Below are 18,786 nucleotides of genomic sequence, written 5' to 3' on the forward strand. Positions count from 1 at the left end.
TAACACTTTTTGCTGAAATTTCTCCCAGATTGGGCCGACATGGAAAAGTACTTCTAACTGTACCTAGCCAGACTGGTGCAACAGAGGAAAAATTCATTAAAAAGGGAGAGGCTTCTGGCAGTGACACACTTTTGGATCTGGACCCTGACAATACCGTATTCTATGTTGGTGGCGTGCCTGAAAGATTTAAGGTAGTATTTGACAGACTGCTTATTATTACTATTCCCTTGGTAAGGTGTAGTTCTACAGTTGGGGACAAAATATGAAAAATATATCCAAAGCCAAAACATTTATTTTGGCTTTGGATAAGTAGGGTATTTTTTAGCCTGGGGAGTAAAGTAGAAAGAGATAAAATGCCTGTAAGTTTGTTTTTGCTCTGTATCCAGTTGGGGAAATTTTCACTTACGAACTAGTATAGAAACAGGAAGAGTGTCCAAAACTCTCCAAAGTGAGGAAATTGCAACCGTATAAATCGCTAACAATGAGATAATAGCAAAAGTACTCAGTGATCGGCCACTGCAGGAAAGAGAAGGAGCCAATAATTATAATGCAAAGAAACAGAAATGGCTTTGTAAGGCAGGACTCTGCAGGCCTGTTTACTTTGCAGTATGAAATAGCAAAGAGACAAAAGCATGCTGGTAATATTTCTATTTGTGTTACTATTTTTTGGTAGTACTTCACCTGAAAGTTCAGCTTGTTGAGGTTTTTTTTTTAATTTTCAAGAAATGATCAAAGGCACATAAACCTAACATATCCTTTAGCAGTGGTTCTCAACCACTAGCAGGCCTAGTTCCCATTGTGCCAACCAGCTTACCCATAGTGGGTTGCAGAGGGCCACTCAACCTCCTGCTGTGCCCCGAATCCCCATGAAAGCCTCGACTACTGCAACTCCCTCCTCACCGGCCTACCCCAGTGCAGGCTCTCCCCGTTTCAGACCATCCTGAACTCAGCGGCTAGACTCATCCACCTCACCAACTGCTCCACCTCTGCCACCCCCCTCTGCCTATCCCTCTACTGGCTCCCTATCGCCCAACGCATCAAATTCAAACTACTCACTCTGACCTACAAAGCCACTCACAACACTGCCCCTAACTACCTCACCAACCTGATTCCCAGGTATCACCCTACCCATACCCTTCGCTCTTCACAGGACCTCCTTCTATCTTGCCCCCTGGTCTCCTCCTCCCACGCACGTCTGCAAGACTTCTCCAGGTCCTCCCCCATCCTCTGGAACTCACTACCCCAATCCATCAGACTGTCACCTTCCCTCCTCACCTTCAGGCGCTCCCTGAAAACCCGCCTCTTCAGGGAAGCCTACCCCACCCTCACCTAACTGCCGCTCTCCTTCATTCCTCCTACCACTCCATTCCCCACAGCCACTTCCTCCTGTACCACTACCCCCTCCCTCCTAGATTGTAAGCTCAAAAGAGTAGGGCCCTCTAACCCCTCGTGTGCTGTTTGTAGTTGCTGTTCTGTTTCATGTATTGTCCCCCCCTCTATTGTACAGCGCTGAGCAAACCCTTTGGCGCTATATAAACTCGATGTAATGTAATGAAAGCCTTCAGATTCTACAGTTCTGCTCAACCTCCCACAGTATCCCCATTTACCTGCAGTGCCCCCTAGCTTGCTGCACAGTCTCCAACCCTCCATAGTGCCTCCAACCTCCAACAGTGTCCCTCAGTGCACCCCAGCGCCCACAGTGCCCTCCAGTCTCCCACAGTGCCCCTGCTAAGTTCCCAGCCTCCTAGAGAGATCTCCTGTCTCCTCCAGAAACCCCATCCCCCCTGTTGTCCCCAATCCCTCTAGAAACCTCAACCCTTACAGGGCCACCAAATCTGCTGCAGAGTCCCCCAACTCCTTCCAGAACCCCCATCATCCCTGCAGTTACACCCAGCCCCATTCAGAGCCTTCCAGCAATTGAATATATATTCTGAATTCCCATGCTTTTGTATGACTTTAAACATTTTTTTAGCCTGGGTTCACATATGTGTGTGGCCAGTTTGCAGTGCGATTTGTACAAAAGTCCAGTGCAATTTCATTAAGCGGGTTCAGGTGCAATTCCATTGCAAATTGTTAAAGTGTATAACATCGCAGCAAAATCGCGCCTGAACCAGACTGCGCCTGTGCTCACACTAATGCAGTGCACAATTCGCACCGGTTTATGTTTGAATTCTGGACCGCATCATAATTGCACCCCATTCATGTGAACTGCTGCTTGTGTGTATGTTAAGTTAACAACACCCCAAAATCGGTTCGCAAAACGCAGTGCAATGTGCAAAATCAGATTCTAGTGCGGACAAAAAAAAGGGTCCTGCACCTTTTTGGTGCAGATGCAGTGCGATTTGAGCCATACAAAATGTATGGCTCAAATTGCACCGCACAGAATTAGTATGTGATTTGTATAGGAATGCAGCACAGTTCCTCTGCGAATCACATGCGATGTTTCGCACTGCAGAAGTGTGAACCCAGGCTGAAAATGGCACAGGACACTTTGACAAATCGCACTGCGGCCGGCCCATATGTGAACCGGCTGAACAGAAAAAGTTTTTGGTTCATGTGTTATGTGGATCAAATTCAGCTCAAAATGCGCCTAATTTGCATATATGGAACTGGGTCTTACTGTTGATGCATGGAAGGGTTTGGAAGAATTGAATGGACCTTGGCCCTAAGGTTGAGAACAGGGGCGGACTGACCAAGGGCCCGGGTCAGTAGGGGGCCCCATGAGATGCCCCTGGTACCTTTTTCATAGGCTTTTTTGAGTTTGGGCAAGGACACAGGGGCCACATGATCCCCTATTGCCCGGGGGCCCCATGAGTTGTCAGTCCGCCCCTGCTTGAGAACTACTGCCCTGTAGAATTTCCTGTAAAAAAACCTGTGGTTAAAAAGAGCTACACTGTTAAACTGACACAATTAAAAGACAGTCAGGGGAATTTGAAAAAGCGTCAATGTCCCTTTTCTGGCAATATGGCCTCTTTAATATGGCCTGTGCCTAATTCATAAATGTCTTGTGCCAGTTTTGGTACATTTACACATGCACCAGATTTAGGTAGTTCTTACTATGACCGCTTTTAGGATCTGTCACTATGGCTGCAGCAAAATCTACAAGAATTCTAGCAAGTTCACAAATAAGCAAACTGCCAGTAATTTAGGCTACGTTCACATTTTTGCAAAATTGCGTGCATTCCCGCAACATGCAAAAACACGCAAGCCTTTTGCAGATGCGCAGTGGGGCCACTAACTCATAATGGCACCCTCATGCATCTTGTTAACGTGTGTGAGGATGAGAGATGGCTGTCATATTGAATCCTGAAATCATTGCGCAGTGTATGCCTATATCCTATCCATCCTATCCAACAATGTTCATTTCATTTCTTTAAATCCCTGTTACCACAATGGGATGTGATAATACAGTACATAGCATTATAAATGATGTATAAACTATTACTAGTGTGATGACGGAACAGTGATTTTTCAAAAAATGTCTTAATTAATAACACAAGATCTGTCTGACAGCTATGTTCTAGTAGAGGTCACACTTTAAACAGGGAACTTGGCACATTTGTTTGCAGCTAGTATCTCAGGCATGATGTGTGCCAAGCATTGCTTGTGTTTGATTTACATTTTCTTACTGATAATTTGTTTTCTTCAGCTCCCGGCCAGTTTGAACCTACCTGGCTTTGTTGGCTGTCTGGAACTTGCTGCTGTAAATGATGATGTTGTCAGTTTGTATAATTTCCATAAGATATATAACATCAATACAGCCACAGCACCACCTTGTGTGAGGTAAAGGGAATGTCTTGACATAAACTCAACTCTATTTTGCAAATGTTTCCCTATTGTTTAGTTCATTACTTTGCTACTTGTTATGTCATTCTAGCGCTACGAAAAGAGTAACAAATACAGTGACAAGAAAAAGTATGTGAACCTGCTGGATTTAACAGTTTTTTTTACAGTAATTTGACATAAAATGTGATATGAGCCTTATTTAAGTCATAACAATAGACAAACTTGATGTGCTTAAGCTGATAACAAACAATTCCAATTTCCCAATTGACTTTATTGATCACACCTATTAACTGCTTGCCTACTGAACACTTAAACCCCCTTCCTGCCCAGGCCAATTTTCAGCTTTCAGCACTGTCGCGCTTTGAATGACAATTGCTCGGTCATGCAACAGTGTACCCATATGAAATTTTTATAATTTTTTTTCACACAAACAGTGCTTTCTTTTGGCGGTATTTAATCACCACTGAGTGTTTTATTTTTTGCGCTATAAACAAAAAAAGAGCAAAAAATGTGAAAAAAAGGTCTTCTTTGTTTCTATTATAAACTTTTGCAAACGGGTAATTTTTCTCCATCATTGATGTGCGTTGATGAGGCTGTACTGATAGGCAGCACTGATGGGAACTGATGAGGTGGCAAGGATAGGAAGCACTGATGGGCACTGATAGGCGGCATTGATAGACAGCTCTGTAGATGTTGCACTGATAGGCGGCACTGATGGGCAGCACTGATGCTGCTGCACTGATGGGCACTGATGGGTGGCACTGCTGGGCAGCACTGATGGGTGGCACTGCTGGGCAGCACTGGTAGGCAGCACTGATGGGCACAGGTGGGTGGCACTGATGGGCACAGGTTGGTGGCACAGATGATCAGGCCCTCTTCCTTTCCTGACCTGCCGGGCATACTAGACCAGGGTCTGGTATGGATTTTGGGGGGGACCCCACGCCATTTTTTTTATAGTTTTGGCGTGGGGGTTCCCCTCAAAACCCTAACCAGACCCAAAGGGCTTGTTATGGATGGAGGGGGGGGGGCATATAATTTTTTTGTGTTATTTGGTAGTTGCCAGCTTTTTTTTTTTTTTTTTTTTACATTCAGCTGTCAGTGGGGAACCACACTGACAGCTCATTACTATAGGTTGTTAGGGACTCGGTGGCCACCCATTCTTTAATAACCCATGACAGTACTGACAGATAGCAGTACATAGCAAAAGCCTGGACCACTACTTAATTACTGCATGCATTTAATTATTTATTTCCTTTTCTGAATTGACTTTAAGATCTTTTTATGCAGGATTTACAGTGTTTTTGCTATTTTCGGTAAATACCGCATACTAGCAATAGTGAAATGACATTTTCAGTAAGCGTTAGCCCAGACCTTCCCAATGTGCGGTGCGTTTTTGGAGTGTTTTTGAGGTGGTTACCATTCATTTCGATGGAAAGAGGCATTTTTGAGGCATTTGTTTTAACTCCCCAAACATGCCCCAAAGATGCTGCATGCAGGAGTTTTTACAGCGCAAGCACAACGCCTCAGTGTGAAAACATACATAGATACATTCACAAACACAGGAAAGCAGTTTTCTTAAGCTTTTCAGGCAGTTTTTTTTAACGCAAAAATGCTTCAAAAACTCCTCAGTGTGAAAGTAGCTTAACTGTTGACTGAAGGATGTCTAAACACTTTGAGATTGCTTTATATCCCTTTCCAACCTTATGTATCAACTACTTTTGATCGTATGTACCCAGAGAGCTCCTTTTTGCTAGGCATGGTTCACATTAGCTGATGCTTCTTATGAACAGCAATCTTAAAATGTTTGAGTGATTTTAATCAATCAAAGTAGCTTTAAACCACACCTCCAAACTCATTTCATTAATTGGACTCCAAGAGTTGAAACTACCGACTCCAATTAGCTTTCACTTAAAGTGTTACTAAACCCAGGACACCACATTCACAATATCTGGTCTCCCACAGCACATAGAACATGGAACTTCAATTATTTTAGTAAATATAAACTGCTAAATACCTTTTCTCATCAGCAGTTAGAGCAGTCTTGTGACTTCTATCAGTGTCCAGCCTACCATTAGCTAAAGCTTGTAGGAGTTTTCTTTCTGCTCTAGGAGGATGCAAATCCTCTGACCTCTGTCTGGACTGTGCTGATTGGCCCTGTGCTAATCACATGCACTCTCCCAAGAAAAAAAAACCCCTCTCTAGCAATACACACCAAACTGAGCATGTGCATACCTACGGTTCATTATGGAGATAAGAAGTGGTCATTTGAAAAAGGGGAGGAACAGAGAAGAAAGGATCAAACAGCCTTTTTATACAATGCAGAGGATTAACCCCTTAGGTTCCACAGTGAGTATAACAAGCACGCTTTACTGCATATACAGACTGATTTTACTGTCGTGGGTTTAGTAACACTTTAAGTAATTAGTCAATGGGTTCACTTACTTTTTTCCTCCAGTACTGTGAATGTTTTGTGGGTGTGTTCAATAAAGACACAAGAAATTAGATTTGTTTGTGTGTTATCAGCTTAAGCACATTGGAGGCTATTTACTAGAACTGCATGGTGAAAAATCTGGTGCAGCTCTGCATAGAAACCAATTGGCTTCCATGTTTTGTTGTCAAAGATTAATTGAACAAGCTTAAGGCTAGGTTCGCACCTATGCAGGTTGCGTTTGAGCCACTTCTGCATTTTTGCATTGTGTTTTGCGTTTTTGATGCATTTTGCATTTTTTATATTTCTCTTGCTGCTGGGCAGATTTAAAATGCAAAACGCATCAAAACTTGACAAAAATGCAGGAAAAACCCAGCAAAAATGCACTACATGCTTTTCTGCAGCATTTCCATTGAAGTCTATAGAACCAAAAACACAACTTTTTGCGTTCAAAAAAGTCCCTGACCCTTTCCATAAATTGCACCGGGTGAAAACGTGGAGATGTGAACATAGGAAATCATGTTAAATGGACTGTACTGTGTTTCTGCAAAATGCTGAGGTGTGGACCAAGGGTAAGTTAGAAGCTGATTGGTTACTATGCACGGCTGCTCCAAATTATGAGTGTTCTAGTTTTAGTAAATCTCCCCCATTGTGTTTGTCTATTATTGTGATGAGGAACAGATACCCTTTTATGGCAAAGTACTGCAGAAAACCAGTTAAATCCAGGGGGTTCACATACTTTTTCTTGCCACTGTTTGTGTCTGATCTTGTAGTTCTTTTCAAGCTTAGATTGAATAGAGTGTATTGTTGCCTTTTAAAGTGACAATAGATGATTTTCTAAAAAAAAAAAAAATCACCCATACACATCCACTAATTAATGGCCCTGTGTTTTTTCTGCCTCCTTGTAATGTCCTCCATCAGCTTGTGAACCTTTCCTTTTCCTCCCTTTCTTCCATCTGTTTGAAATGAACAGTAGATGTTAGTTGCAATCATGAGCACTGCTCTATGCACAATACAAATCCCACAGTCCATCCCAGGCACAAGCAGGAGAGTGTGGCTATGTTGCTAATTACATTTGGACCATGGAGGACGTCCATACCTAATAGGAAGTTGGATCATAGCAGCAAAAAAAAGGAATCTGGATATTTGAAGGAGGCATACAGCAATGAAGTATTTTTGGTGTCACTTTAAATTCTAATGAAATACCATTTAAAATGTTTTTATTTAATGCTATAGATAATAAATGGAAGCTGCCATTGATGAGGATCCACATTGAAAATACTAGTTTCTGGACTCATACTGATCCAATGGCTTCAGTACACTGTATCTCAGATCTAGAAAAATGTGCAGATTAGGAAGCCTACTTTCACTCTGACTTTCTTGAGCTGTATACTTGCCAGATACAGCCAATCAACTAACATTGTCATAAACAGCTCATCAATGGCAGGGTCAATATGTCCTTTAACCATTTGGTACTAATTCTGTGCGTCCATCACCAATACCAATTTAACACATGCCAAAACCCTAAAGTTACATGTTTATGTTTAAGAATAAAATATGATGCACCCTATATGCTGTATCTGTCTTAGAAATAAGTTGGCGTTCACTCAAAGTCGAGCAGCAACCTACTTCTTTGATGGCACTGGTTATGCTGTAATACGCAACATAGAAAGAAGGGGGAAATTTACTCAGGTTACCCGATTTGATATTGAAGTCCGAACACCTGTGGACAATGCTCTTGTTTTCTTAATGGTTAATGGCGTAAGTATGGTTCTTGTATTCACACCCAAAATATCAATGTAACGTGGTTAAATCCCACGCTGTAAACAATGCTTCATATCCATGCCATTTAATTATTATATGCTCCCTATTTCCCAGACAAAATTCTTTAGCTTGGAAATCCAAGATGGCTACCTGAGTCTCTTGTATGACTTTGGCTTCAGTAAAGGTCCCATGCTTCTTGATGACTCAATGAAAAAAGCTCAGATTAATGACGCAAGATTTCATGAGGTATGTTTTTTTTCTATAGTATTTCATGATTCAGTGGCCAGAAAGAGCCACTGATTTACACATACAATAAATGCTAAATATCTGTTAGTTAAATATATAAAAGTTTAGAAAATATGCACTGTGTAAATGTTTTTAGCCAGCAAGAATACAAAGAACATTTATTTGTTTATTGCACAGCATGTAAAGCATGTTCATTTGAAAAATATGTTGATAATTTGCACAAATGAGGCTCACAGCTTGATCACAGACTTTACTGCCAAATTTCATTTCCCAGATCTCTGTAATTTATCACAATTCCAAGAAGATGATTTTGGTGGTTGACAGAAAGCATGTGAAGAGTGTTGACAATGATAGAACCTCAATTCCATTTACTGATATTTATATTGGTGGAGCGCCTTCATACATTCTGGAGAGGTGAGTTAAAAGGAAACTCCGGGCAACTTCTATGGTAGCAACTATGTTAAAGTCAGGAAAACAACTTGATTTGGATATATATACATCCTTGATAGACAAGACAGTAACACAGCTTTGTCTTGACCACTGATCCAAACACCCCCATCCTCAGACAATTAAAGAGCAGCAGAATACTGATAAGTTCATTCTCCTGGCATATATCCTTATCTCAGTATGTTCCCTGGCAAATATGTGCATCTGTCTTCCCTTACATAGTACAAGTGCTCTGTACAGGGTAAAGCTCCTGATAGTTAATCACATTCAAGTGGACTTTTTAATTACGGAACAAGCCCTGCTGATCGTGACTATTAGTAGCTATACTATGACATGGATAAATGAGAACCTGCACAGTTGTCCTGTACAGGGGATTACAAGGAACTGATATCAAGGCAAAGCTAGTTAATTTAAAAATATATTTAATGATTTTAATGGACATACTGTATAACTACATTAATTGGCATTTATATAAATATGCTTTGAGTTCAGCTTTAATATAATAACTGCCAGTGAACAGACTTAGTTTTTCTGCAACATTCCTTAATATTAACCCTTAAAATAAAGGGTGCTAAATTAAGAAAACACAATTCTCTCATGAGATCCATGTATTTTAGTCCTATTTTCTTTTCACTAAACCTCCCTGTACACCCATTATACTTTGTAACCGGTAGGGCAACAGGGTTAGACTACACAACAACCATGAGAGATCAGGTATCTTTTTTGTAATACAGCCCCTGGATTTTAGGGTTAATTTGGCATTTGTAGGAAACGTAAAAGCCTTGTAACACTAGCAGTCCTGTTGCTGGTGGCAACTTGCTAAAGAGACTGCTCACCTAACCTTAGGTGTTATTCCCTCGTTGGTTAAGAATACTGTAAAATTTTGCTCACCAGAATGGAAGCAGAAACAGAGCGACAACTTACCAGATCGGCCAGCGAGGAAACAATATCACAGGAGCAGGTGAGTATTCTAGCTGCTCTTTTAGGCATCATGGTGTTAGTAAAATGGTAAAGGATTGCTAGTGTAGCACTCCACTGACACCTCAAAGGCAGGATGGCACCTCCAGAGGCAGGGGAAGGGCTAGATTTTACCCCAGGGCCGAGTCCATGGCTAAAATGGGGAGCAGAGAAGGAATATTGGGCCCCAGTCACCTTTGTCTTTTTGAGGTTTTATTACAGAATGGGTAAGAAGGTGAGGGTTAGGGGTCCCAGATACCACAGCAGACAAATTACAAGGTCTCCAGATCCATATCACTGTCCAGCTTCACAGTATCATAATCTTTAAGCTGATCCAACAACACTGTAAGCATGTTCCCAAATTTGAGTGTGTCCTCCAAGTAAGTCACCAAGTCCTTCTTCCTGGCTTTCTCTAGCAAGGGGACTTCTCTGGATCTTCTCCTTGGCACAACTTCTCCCAAAGCAGGACAGTTCCAGGACCATTTCAGCACGTGTTAGGCCCCAAACAGGCTACTGGACCTAACAGCAGAGCTCCATCCAGCAGAACTTCCTCAGGCCTGAGCCTGAGGTAAGAGAGCAAACACATGTCCCAAATATTTCTATCCTCCCCCAGCATGCACCTGTGGCATAAACCTCCTACTGTATTGACTGAAGAAAAGATAAATGTTCATAACTTAGTTTTGGTTGTGAAATTTCATACTATGACCAGTGATACCAGTGGCAAGTGAGAAATCACAAGCCAACTCACCCAAAAGGGGAAGCCCCGCTTTAAGGCCACCTCCCCCTCTCCTCATTAAAAAATGGCACTTTTTTTGGGGGGGGGGGGCAGGTAACTGGTTTTAACAGGTACCCACTCTTCTTACCGCTCAGATCGCTTCAAGAGGAAGATCTCCTTCCCCCCTCTCTCCGCAGTCTTCTGAGACACGTCAGATGACCATTCACAATCTGCAGTGAGGCTAATGCACATACAGTGGGCACCTGGCTGTAAAGCCACAAGCTGTCACAGCCAGGTACCCACAGTTGAGATGCCACCATTGGGGACCGAAGACCAAAGGAAGAAAGGGCTCAGGTGAGCACAGCGCTGGATCCTGAGACAGGCAAATAATTGTTTATTACACGTCAGCAGCTACAGTTTTTGTAGCTGCTGGCTTTTAATTTCTAAAAATTAGCCTAGAGCCCCTCTTTAAGCTGAGCTAAATGCAGCCCAGCCAAAAACTAAATTGACATAATAGCCCTTCTTTAGAGCAAGGGGGCTACACTAGTGTGACATGGGTCTAAGTCTGCATGCAGACAGTGGAAGGTGCCTGCGCTATAATGCTGCCAGTGGCTCTACTCACAGGTTAAGAAATGCCATAATGACACATAATCGCTATGAGCTTATAAGCTGTTTCTCCTGTAAGTAAATCCATGCTAAATGTTTGCATTTGACCTAAAAATAACTTTGGAGTCAGTATGTGCAATATTATAACTCAAGTTTGCAAGCAAATTATCAGGCAAAACAAAAATGTGTGAACTACAGATTTTTCTGATTCAATCATCACTAGTTTATTCAATTTCCATTAGCCTTAACCAGTGGCATTTATCTCATTATTTCCCACAGTATGAAGGCCCATGTGGCTGCAGATATTTCATACAGAGGATGTATGAAGAGCTTCCAATTCCAGAAAAAAGATTTCAATCTCTTAGAAGAACCAGACACCATTGGAATCAGCTATGGTTGCCCTGAAGACTCTCTTGTAATTGTTCTGTTTTATTAATTAGTACTAGTAAAGAAAGGCTTATTTAAACTTATTATACATTTTAAACCGTTTTCTATCATTTGTATGCATTTTTGGAAATATGCTCATGCACGCTGCTGTTGTACTGTAATTTAAGCTCTCGTTACTCAGAAGAAGTATTAAATGAAAGGATCTATCCACACAAAAGTATTATTTTAATAATAGGTTCCTTATATGTCTTGGATATGCCAATGTTGATATCTACCTACCATAACTTTTAGCCAACAGGTTGAATGAAAAAAACTGACAGATCACTCCATTATTATGATAATATGTGCTTTTTGTATTCTGACAAGGGAATCACCCCCCCCCCCCCTCCCCACCAGAATACAAGCATTGACTGCAAGCGCTAATCAAATGCTGGTTTTCCAGCAAGACCATTCGATAGAAGCCAGTTGTTACCCAGACTTTGGTTGAACAGACAGTGGTACACATGTATCAAAAGTTGGCTGGTTCCTGCTGAACTCTGCGTTTTGGGTGTTCCCATCCAGCTTTGAGTGCACTTGATCTCCTTGTTTAATTTCTTGTAATATAAAATAAACAAAAATCCAACAGGAACAATGTGGACCTCTGGTAATGGCCACATGAGGGGTGCAGACCAAGGAACTGAAGTGCAAATTGCTTACCAAAAGTGTCTCAGATAGATAGCAATCTCCCAAGCAGCGTCTACCTAAAATTGAAATATTACTTTTTGGTGGATCAAACCTCAAATTGGGTCATTCAGGAACTGCAAGAAAATTCTAGCACTACCTGGTAATGTTGATATTAATTCATGGGAAGCACCCTGGACTTACACAGTATTTTTAGATGCCTGGCATAATTTTCCAGCACTTCTCAATGCCTGGGGAGCAACCTGTGCTGGATACAGCTTGCCATACAATTGAATGGCTTTACGCCTGCCATGCAAGTGAATGAATGTACGCAGCTATACTCTTACTTCTGCACATTGGTGCTCACTCATTCATGCAGGACGCTGCTAACCACCGATGTAAAGAAGCATTGGTGTTTACAAGAACACAACCACATACAGCTATACATTAGTATGGCAGGTTGTATGCGGCATGTGCAGCATCTGAAATGTCTGTGTGTTTTGTAGTGGCTGCTTAGCAGCCACACAGCATTGTGGCCTAGGCAAAGACCAGCTGCAAATTTCCTACTGTAATTCCTGCAAATCATTCACAACTGACATGCCTTGCACTGTTTGAAGGATAAGGCTGTCTGAGCCTAGGCCTGATTTAAACTGAAAGTGTCAGGACAAATACACAAAAGTATTTTTATTCTTAGCTAGTCTGACAAGCATCATATCCAGCAGGGATATTTAAGCTTCATTTGACATTTAGTAAGTTTCCCGAGAGCTTGGTCTAGTAACCTCTTTGTATTCGACAATATCAGAATGGAGCAGAAGGGTGCTTATACAGTAGTACTTGAACACATTTGTTCATCTCTTTGTAACTGCTTGTTGAATTTGATGCCCTTTACACTAGAGGATCAAAAAACATATTTATGTACTTTGCCTACAATTGATTTCTGCAATGTCTTAGTCTGCTTTACATTACCATCCTCATGTCGGAGATTTACTTTAAATGAATGCTTGTACCAGTGTTTCTCAACTCCAGTCCTCATGGACCCCCAACAGGTCATGTTTTCAGGATTTCCCTCAGATGAAACAGCTGTGGTAATTACTAAGGCAGTGAAACTGATCAAATCACCTGTGCAAAATAATGGAAATCCTGAAAACATGACCTGTTGGGGGTCCATGAGGACTGGAGTTGAGAAACACTGGCTTGTACCGTGTAACATACAGTTACCAGCTTAAAATAAGTATTGGAATTTTCTGTAGCACATACTGAAAACCTTTTATTTTGAAATCCTGAAATCAAAGTAACAATAAGAGATATATTTGCATTGCTGGAAAAATGTAGAACAACTATGAGTGCTTTATTGATGAATCAACAGTCTAGCACACCTGTATTAACCAGTCATTTTAAGGAAAGGTTTTTATGTTTGTGTTCTCCTAAAGTGATTGGCTATTTGAAGCAAACATAAGCAGATGCTCCTAACCAATAAAGCTGGCCACACTGTACATGGATCAAAAGTTGGACAGTTGAGCAGGAACCAGACAAATTTAGTTTCATTTGTGGCCACTGAAGTTGAATGGACGTCCATCTATTTATCGACTTCTGTTCAACCTCCCTGTCCAATAAAATCCACTCAATCAGCAATGCAGGCAATAGGCTGCAGCACTGATTTGTGTATTCTGACAGTGGGGGAGTCTACCTGCTGTCTGAAACCAATAGCACAATGGGGAGGGTTCCCCCATCCACCTTGAATGTATGGATGAGGGAATCGGCTCAATTTTTTTTTTATTTAGCATGCTAGCTGAACGTTAAAGCTGAGCCATGTATGTATGTGTACAGGACCAAAAGGAGCACTCGATACTTGAAACTAAAAACAAGAGTGTGATCGAGCCTTTCTGAACCCCTTTACTTCAGAGGAACTCTTTAAATAATGTTTGGGTCTCATGGAATCCCTGGTAAGGTTAGCCTATAGTGAGCCATTGGGAAAATGGCTCTTACATTGGTGCTGATAAGTGGGAAGAATGCCTCCCTTAGAGGGGTGGCCAGAACAACACCTTTGCAGTCATGCCACTAGCTCTGCCAAGTGGTGCTGGATCTGGAACTATGCAGGAACCATCAGATGGAGGGTCAGTTAGCCACAGCTCAGGGAACACCTAGCCACCCCTGGAGGAACCCTAGTGTTCTTTGGAACCCTGGCTGAGAATGGATGATGAAAACATATGTAATGCCTTCAGGCAACTTGGGATAAAACTGTTCATTCCAACTTGGTCAATATATCAAATGGTCCTTTATAAAGCACATTATCCATTTACTCATTGCAAATGTATTCATATCATGAGTAAGCATGGATGGTTAGAGCTGAAAATTATCATTTTGTGCTATTCAGTATTAAAAGAATTTATAAATTTACACAAGATAGACATGTTATAGTATTACAAGATAATGTGATTCTTCCCACAGAGCCAAAAAAATGAAGCTGTTTTTTGTCTTGGGCTCACATTACCTTGTCGTTTGTTAAACAAAGAACTAGCAAATATTATCATACCATAAAGATCTACCATATGTTTGGCTACAGACGTTTTTAAAATGAATCTTTGTTATTTTTTGTTTACACAGATGTCTCGCAAAGCATATTTCAATGGACAAAGCTTTATAGCATCCAGTCAAAAATTAGCTCCCTTTGATGCTTTTGAAGGAGGCTTTAGCTTCAAAACCCTACAGCCAAGTGGATTATTGCTCTATCATTCTGAAGGGGTAAGAACTAGTTCACATGCAACAAACAAATTAACCCTTTCAATAAAAATCAAACTTATGAAATAAGTTTACATACAGTACAGCAGTACATACAAGAATTGCGCTGAATGGGAGATTTCCATGTGGGTTCTAATGCATTTTTAAAATAGGACCAAATCTAGATTCCAGATTCCAATTAAAAAAAAAATCTGAAATACAAAAACTAAATATTTCTTACTGTAAATTACTGATTATTACCCACATACAGTTATAAATGGGGAATTTCTTGTTATTGACAACAAGTAATATAAATCATTGTGTCACTGTGCACTGCAGAAATAGAAGGAGAAAATTGGTTGCTATGGACAAAAAAAGTTTCTTCTCAGCATACATAGGGTCCCCTATATGGGGCTTATATTACATTTTTAAATAATGAGACATTATAGTGTATCCCTGATGCCAAGAGAATGTTCAAGGAAATCTTTGATAGGAGCGGATTCCTAAGTATTAAAGCCTGTTTGGCTCTGCATGCAGAGCTCTAGTGAACAAGTAAATGCTTCTCTAGCTGCCCCTTTTGTATGAAGTTATTTTAGCTCAATAGATTTTTAAACTACTATATTTGATGATTGGCAAGCATCTTAAATGCATGTGGGGTTCTCCTTTTGACATGCATGTGAAAATTATATATAATCTGCTCTTTCTTTAATTTATTGAAGCACACAGTTGCAATCACAGATTCATTTTAGTCACTTGCTCCTGAGCATTTACCCCCTTTCCTGACCAGGCCATTTTTTGCTTTACGGCGCTGCGTTACTTTAACTGACAATTGCGCGGTCGTACAACGCTGCAATCAAATGAAATTTACATCCTTATTTTCCCTTAAATTGAGCTTTCTTTTAGTGGTATTTGATCGCCTGTGCGTTTTTAATTTTTTTGCGCTATAAAAAAAAAGTCTGACAATTTTGAAAAAAAAACCAATATTTTGGACTTTTTGCTATTAAAAATGTTCAGTATAAAAATGTTTATGCCAAAATGTATTCTGCGACATGTCTTTGCGAAAAAAATTCCAATATGTGTAAATTAATTGGTTTACATGAATTTTAGAGTGTTTACAAATGGCGGTATAGATACTGGGATTTTCTTTTTTCTATTAGTAATGGTGGCGATCAGTGACTTTTTGCGGGGCTGCGGTGGCCATTCTGACACTGGGGGGAACTGACTTGGTGTCACTGACATCCCCAGTGACACCAATACCGTGATCAGTGCTAAAAAAAAGCACTGACACTGTACTAATGGCCTTGGGTAGGAAGGGGTTATAATGAAAGGCGATCAAAGGGTTAACTCTGTGTAGGGAGTGTTTTACTAGGGAGCGGGGAGGTGTGCTTCACTGTAAGCACACTGCTCTGGATAGCTGTACTGTGCACAGCCAACCCGAACAGTGTAAACAAAACAATCTTCCTCCCCGTCAGAGATTCTCGGTAAAAAATAAAATAGTGGCAGTTCCAATTTTCTATGTCACACAATATTAGCGCAACAGTTTAGAACACTCAAACTTTCAGTAAAAAATACACTAAAGTTAATTTTAGGGTACACAAACTCAATAAATTACCCATGTTTTTTATGAAATATAAAAGATGAGGTTTTGCCAAGTAAATAGCTTATTTATTACAGGTACTTACTGTATATAGCACCCTCAATGTACACAGTGCTTTACATATACTGTATATTGTACATTCACATCAGTCCCTAACCGTCAAGGGAGATACAATCTAAGGTCCCTAACTTACATTCATACACATACTAGGGCCAATTTAGACAGGAGCCAACTAACCTAACAGCATGTCTTTGGAGTGTGGGAGGAAACCCACGCAGGCACAGGGAGAACATGCAAACTCCAGACAGGAAGACTCATGGTTGGGTTTTGAGCCAATGACCATAGTGCTGCTAGGCAGAAGTGCTAACCACGGCCCAGTTTGTATTTACTCCTCCCCCCTCCAGCAAAGAAGCCTTTAGTCCAAATGCAGGGCCCGGGGTCAGTAGAGGGCCCCATGAGATGCCCCTGGTACCTTTAATAGGCTTTTTAGGGAGTGGTTTGAGTGTGGGCAAGGACGCAAGGGCCCCATGATCCCCTATTTTCCGGGGGGCCTCATGAGTTGTCAGTCTGCCCCTGGCAAGGAAACACAATAAGAGATGCTGTAATCCCCAATACTAGTGTGAGTCTGCACAAGCCATATATGTAAAATAAGTTCAGAGTGTACCGGGGCAGACTGACCATTTGGAAACTCAGGCACTGCCCGAGGGCCCGGGGTCAGTAGGAGGCCCCTTGAGATGCCCCTGGTACCTTTTTCATAGGCTTTTCTGAGTTTGGGCAAGGACACAGGGGCCCCATGATGCCCTATTGCCCGGGGGCCCCATGAGTTGTCAGTCCGTCCCTGGGGTGTACACATGTACAACATCAGTAAACGATCCTGTTAACTGCAGCTATCCTGCCACTGTATATTTTAGTAGTAATACAGTTATGCATATGTATTTTTTCTTTTTTAGGCTGATGTGTTTTCCGTTTCTATGGATAAAGGTGCTGTGGTCTTAACTGTAAAAGACATGAAGGTGCAGTCCAAAAACACACAATACAATGATGGGCATAATCACTTTATTGTAACATCAGTTTCACCAACTAGGTAAAATGGTCTTTCTTCCATTTTTACTTCCCAAAACTAAACAAAACAAGATCTTAAATGTTTATTTATTTGGGTTATTTTGGGGGTTTTTTAATTTTGTTTTTGTTTTTTTTTTTTTACAATAGCACATCCATTTTGATATACAGTAAACTTATACAATTAAATGTACTAAGTAACTTTCTAAAATGTATTTTGCTGTAGATGTCATCTGTTGGTAGATGAGGCAGATACTGCTTCCCAGCAGAGAGATGAAAAAGACATACCTCTTCCAACAGCAAGAAAGTTCTACTTTGGTGGTTCTCCTAATGATCCTCCACAAGCTAACTTTACCGGGTGTATCAGCAATGCTTATTTCACCAGGTATGTACCATGTTTTTCCAAATTAATTTCTGCTTTAGATAAATCTGATATATCATGTCAAACAACAACTCAAGAAATTGCACTTTGATTTTTCATATGAGATTAAGCCTGCTCTTTTCTTACTCTAAGAGGTCGGTATGTAAATCTTTTCACACAAGATTCATAAAGTTTTCACTGAAGAATCACGGGTGAAAATTGTGTGAGTCTTGTGTAAAAAGAATTATAGACAGACCCCTAAATTGCATTGTGTTTTTTTTTCCATTGCCCAAGCTTCTATTGTCAGTAGTGGCTTTAGCATATGGAAGTCGAATTCGAAGGCAGGTCCTACCCTGGCCAAAGAAAAAAACCAAAAACCCTGTCACCAAGTTAAAAACTTTGCTGGTAAAAGCACAGAAGCACAGTAAAATCAAGTTTTTTAAAAGATTATGTACTTAATTTTTGCTTTCCAGAAACATTTTTTACTGTCTTGCAAAGTACCTCTAAAATTTGACTTATTCATTAAGAGTCACATTCCCTTGCGCAGTCACCTCCATCTTGCAAGTCATGGCTCTCTGCTGTTTTGGAAGTTTTCTAATTACTGTCTATGCTGGCCCAACTCCTCCTCACCTCCCTACATAGCTTTTTATATAGCAGTCAGGGGAAGAGTGAAATTAAATACTATTGATACACTTAAGTGAAAGCTCTGAGTTTGCGGGGGCTGCTGACATCACATCCGAGATGAGGCAACTAGCACCAGTCTCAGGACATTTAGATGTCTGAACAAGGAAGGTTTTTACAGGAAAATAACAGGCAATAAATACATTAGGGGTTGATTTACTAACATGGAAAGGTGCAAAATCTGGTGCAGCTCTGCATAGAAACCAATCAGCTTCCACTTTTTTTCTTTTTAAAGTTTAATTGAACAAGGTGAAGTTAGAAGCTGATTGGCTACCATGCACAGCTGCACCACATTTTGCACTCTCCAGTTTTAGTAGATCAACCTCTAAATGTACACACAATCTTATGGGAAGACTGTTGTTGAATTAAATTGT

The 18,786-nt window shown here is 40.8% G+C and overlaps 1 protein-coding gene across 1 annotated transcript in view; it reads left to right on the forward strand.

Annotated features, from left to right (window-relative positions):
* LOC149457556 (laminin subunit alpha-4-like) overlaps positions 1-18,786 on the forward strand; it is a 148,210-nt gene that overhangs the window by 107,656 nt on the left and 21,768 nt on the right. The window contains exons 23-31 of the mRNA XM_089683540.1: positions 29-191; positions 3,650-3,783; positions 7,804-7,975; positions 8,093-8,224; positions 8,499-8,638; positions 11,229-11,364; positions 14,601-14,738; positions 17,262-17,395; positions 17,597-17,755. Of these exons, the coding sequence (XP_089539666.1) occupies positions 29-191; positions 3,650-3,783; positions 7,804-7,975; positions 8,093-8,224; positions 8,499-8,638; positions 11,229-11,364; positions 14,601-14,738; positions 17,262-17,395; positions 17,597-17,755 (1,308 nt within the window). The remainder of the gene's footprint in view (positions 1-28; positions 192-3,649; positions 3,784-7,803; positions 7,976-8,092; positions 8,225-8,498; positions 8,639-11,228; positions 11,365-14,600; positions 14,739-17,261; positions 17,396-17,596; positions 17,756-18,786) is intronic.

The sequence above is a fragment of the Staurois parvus genome, unplaced genomic scaffold, assembly GCF_062004578.1.
Source record: "Staurois parvus isolate SC_StPar_1 unplaced genomic scaffold, SC_StPar_1.0 ptg000314l, whole genome shotgun sequence".
NCBI lineage: Eukaryota > Metazoa > Chordata > Amphibia > Anura > Ranidae > Staurois > Staurois parvus.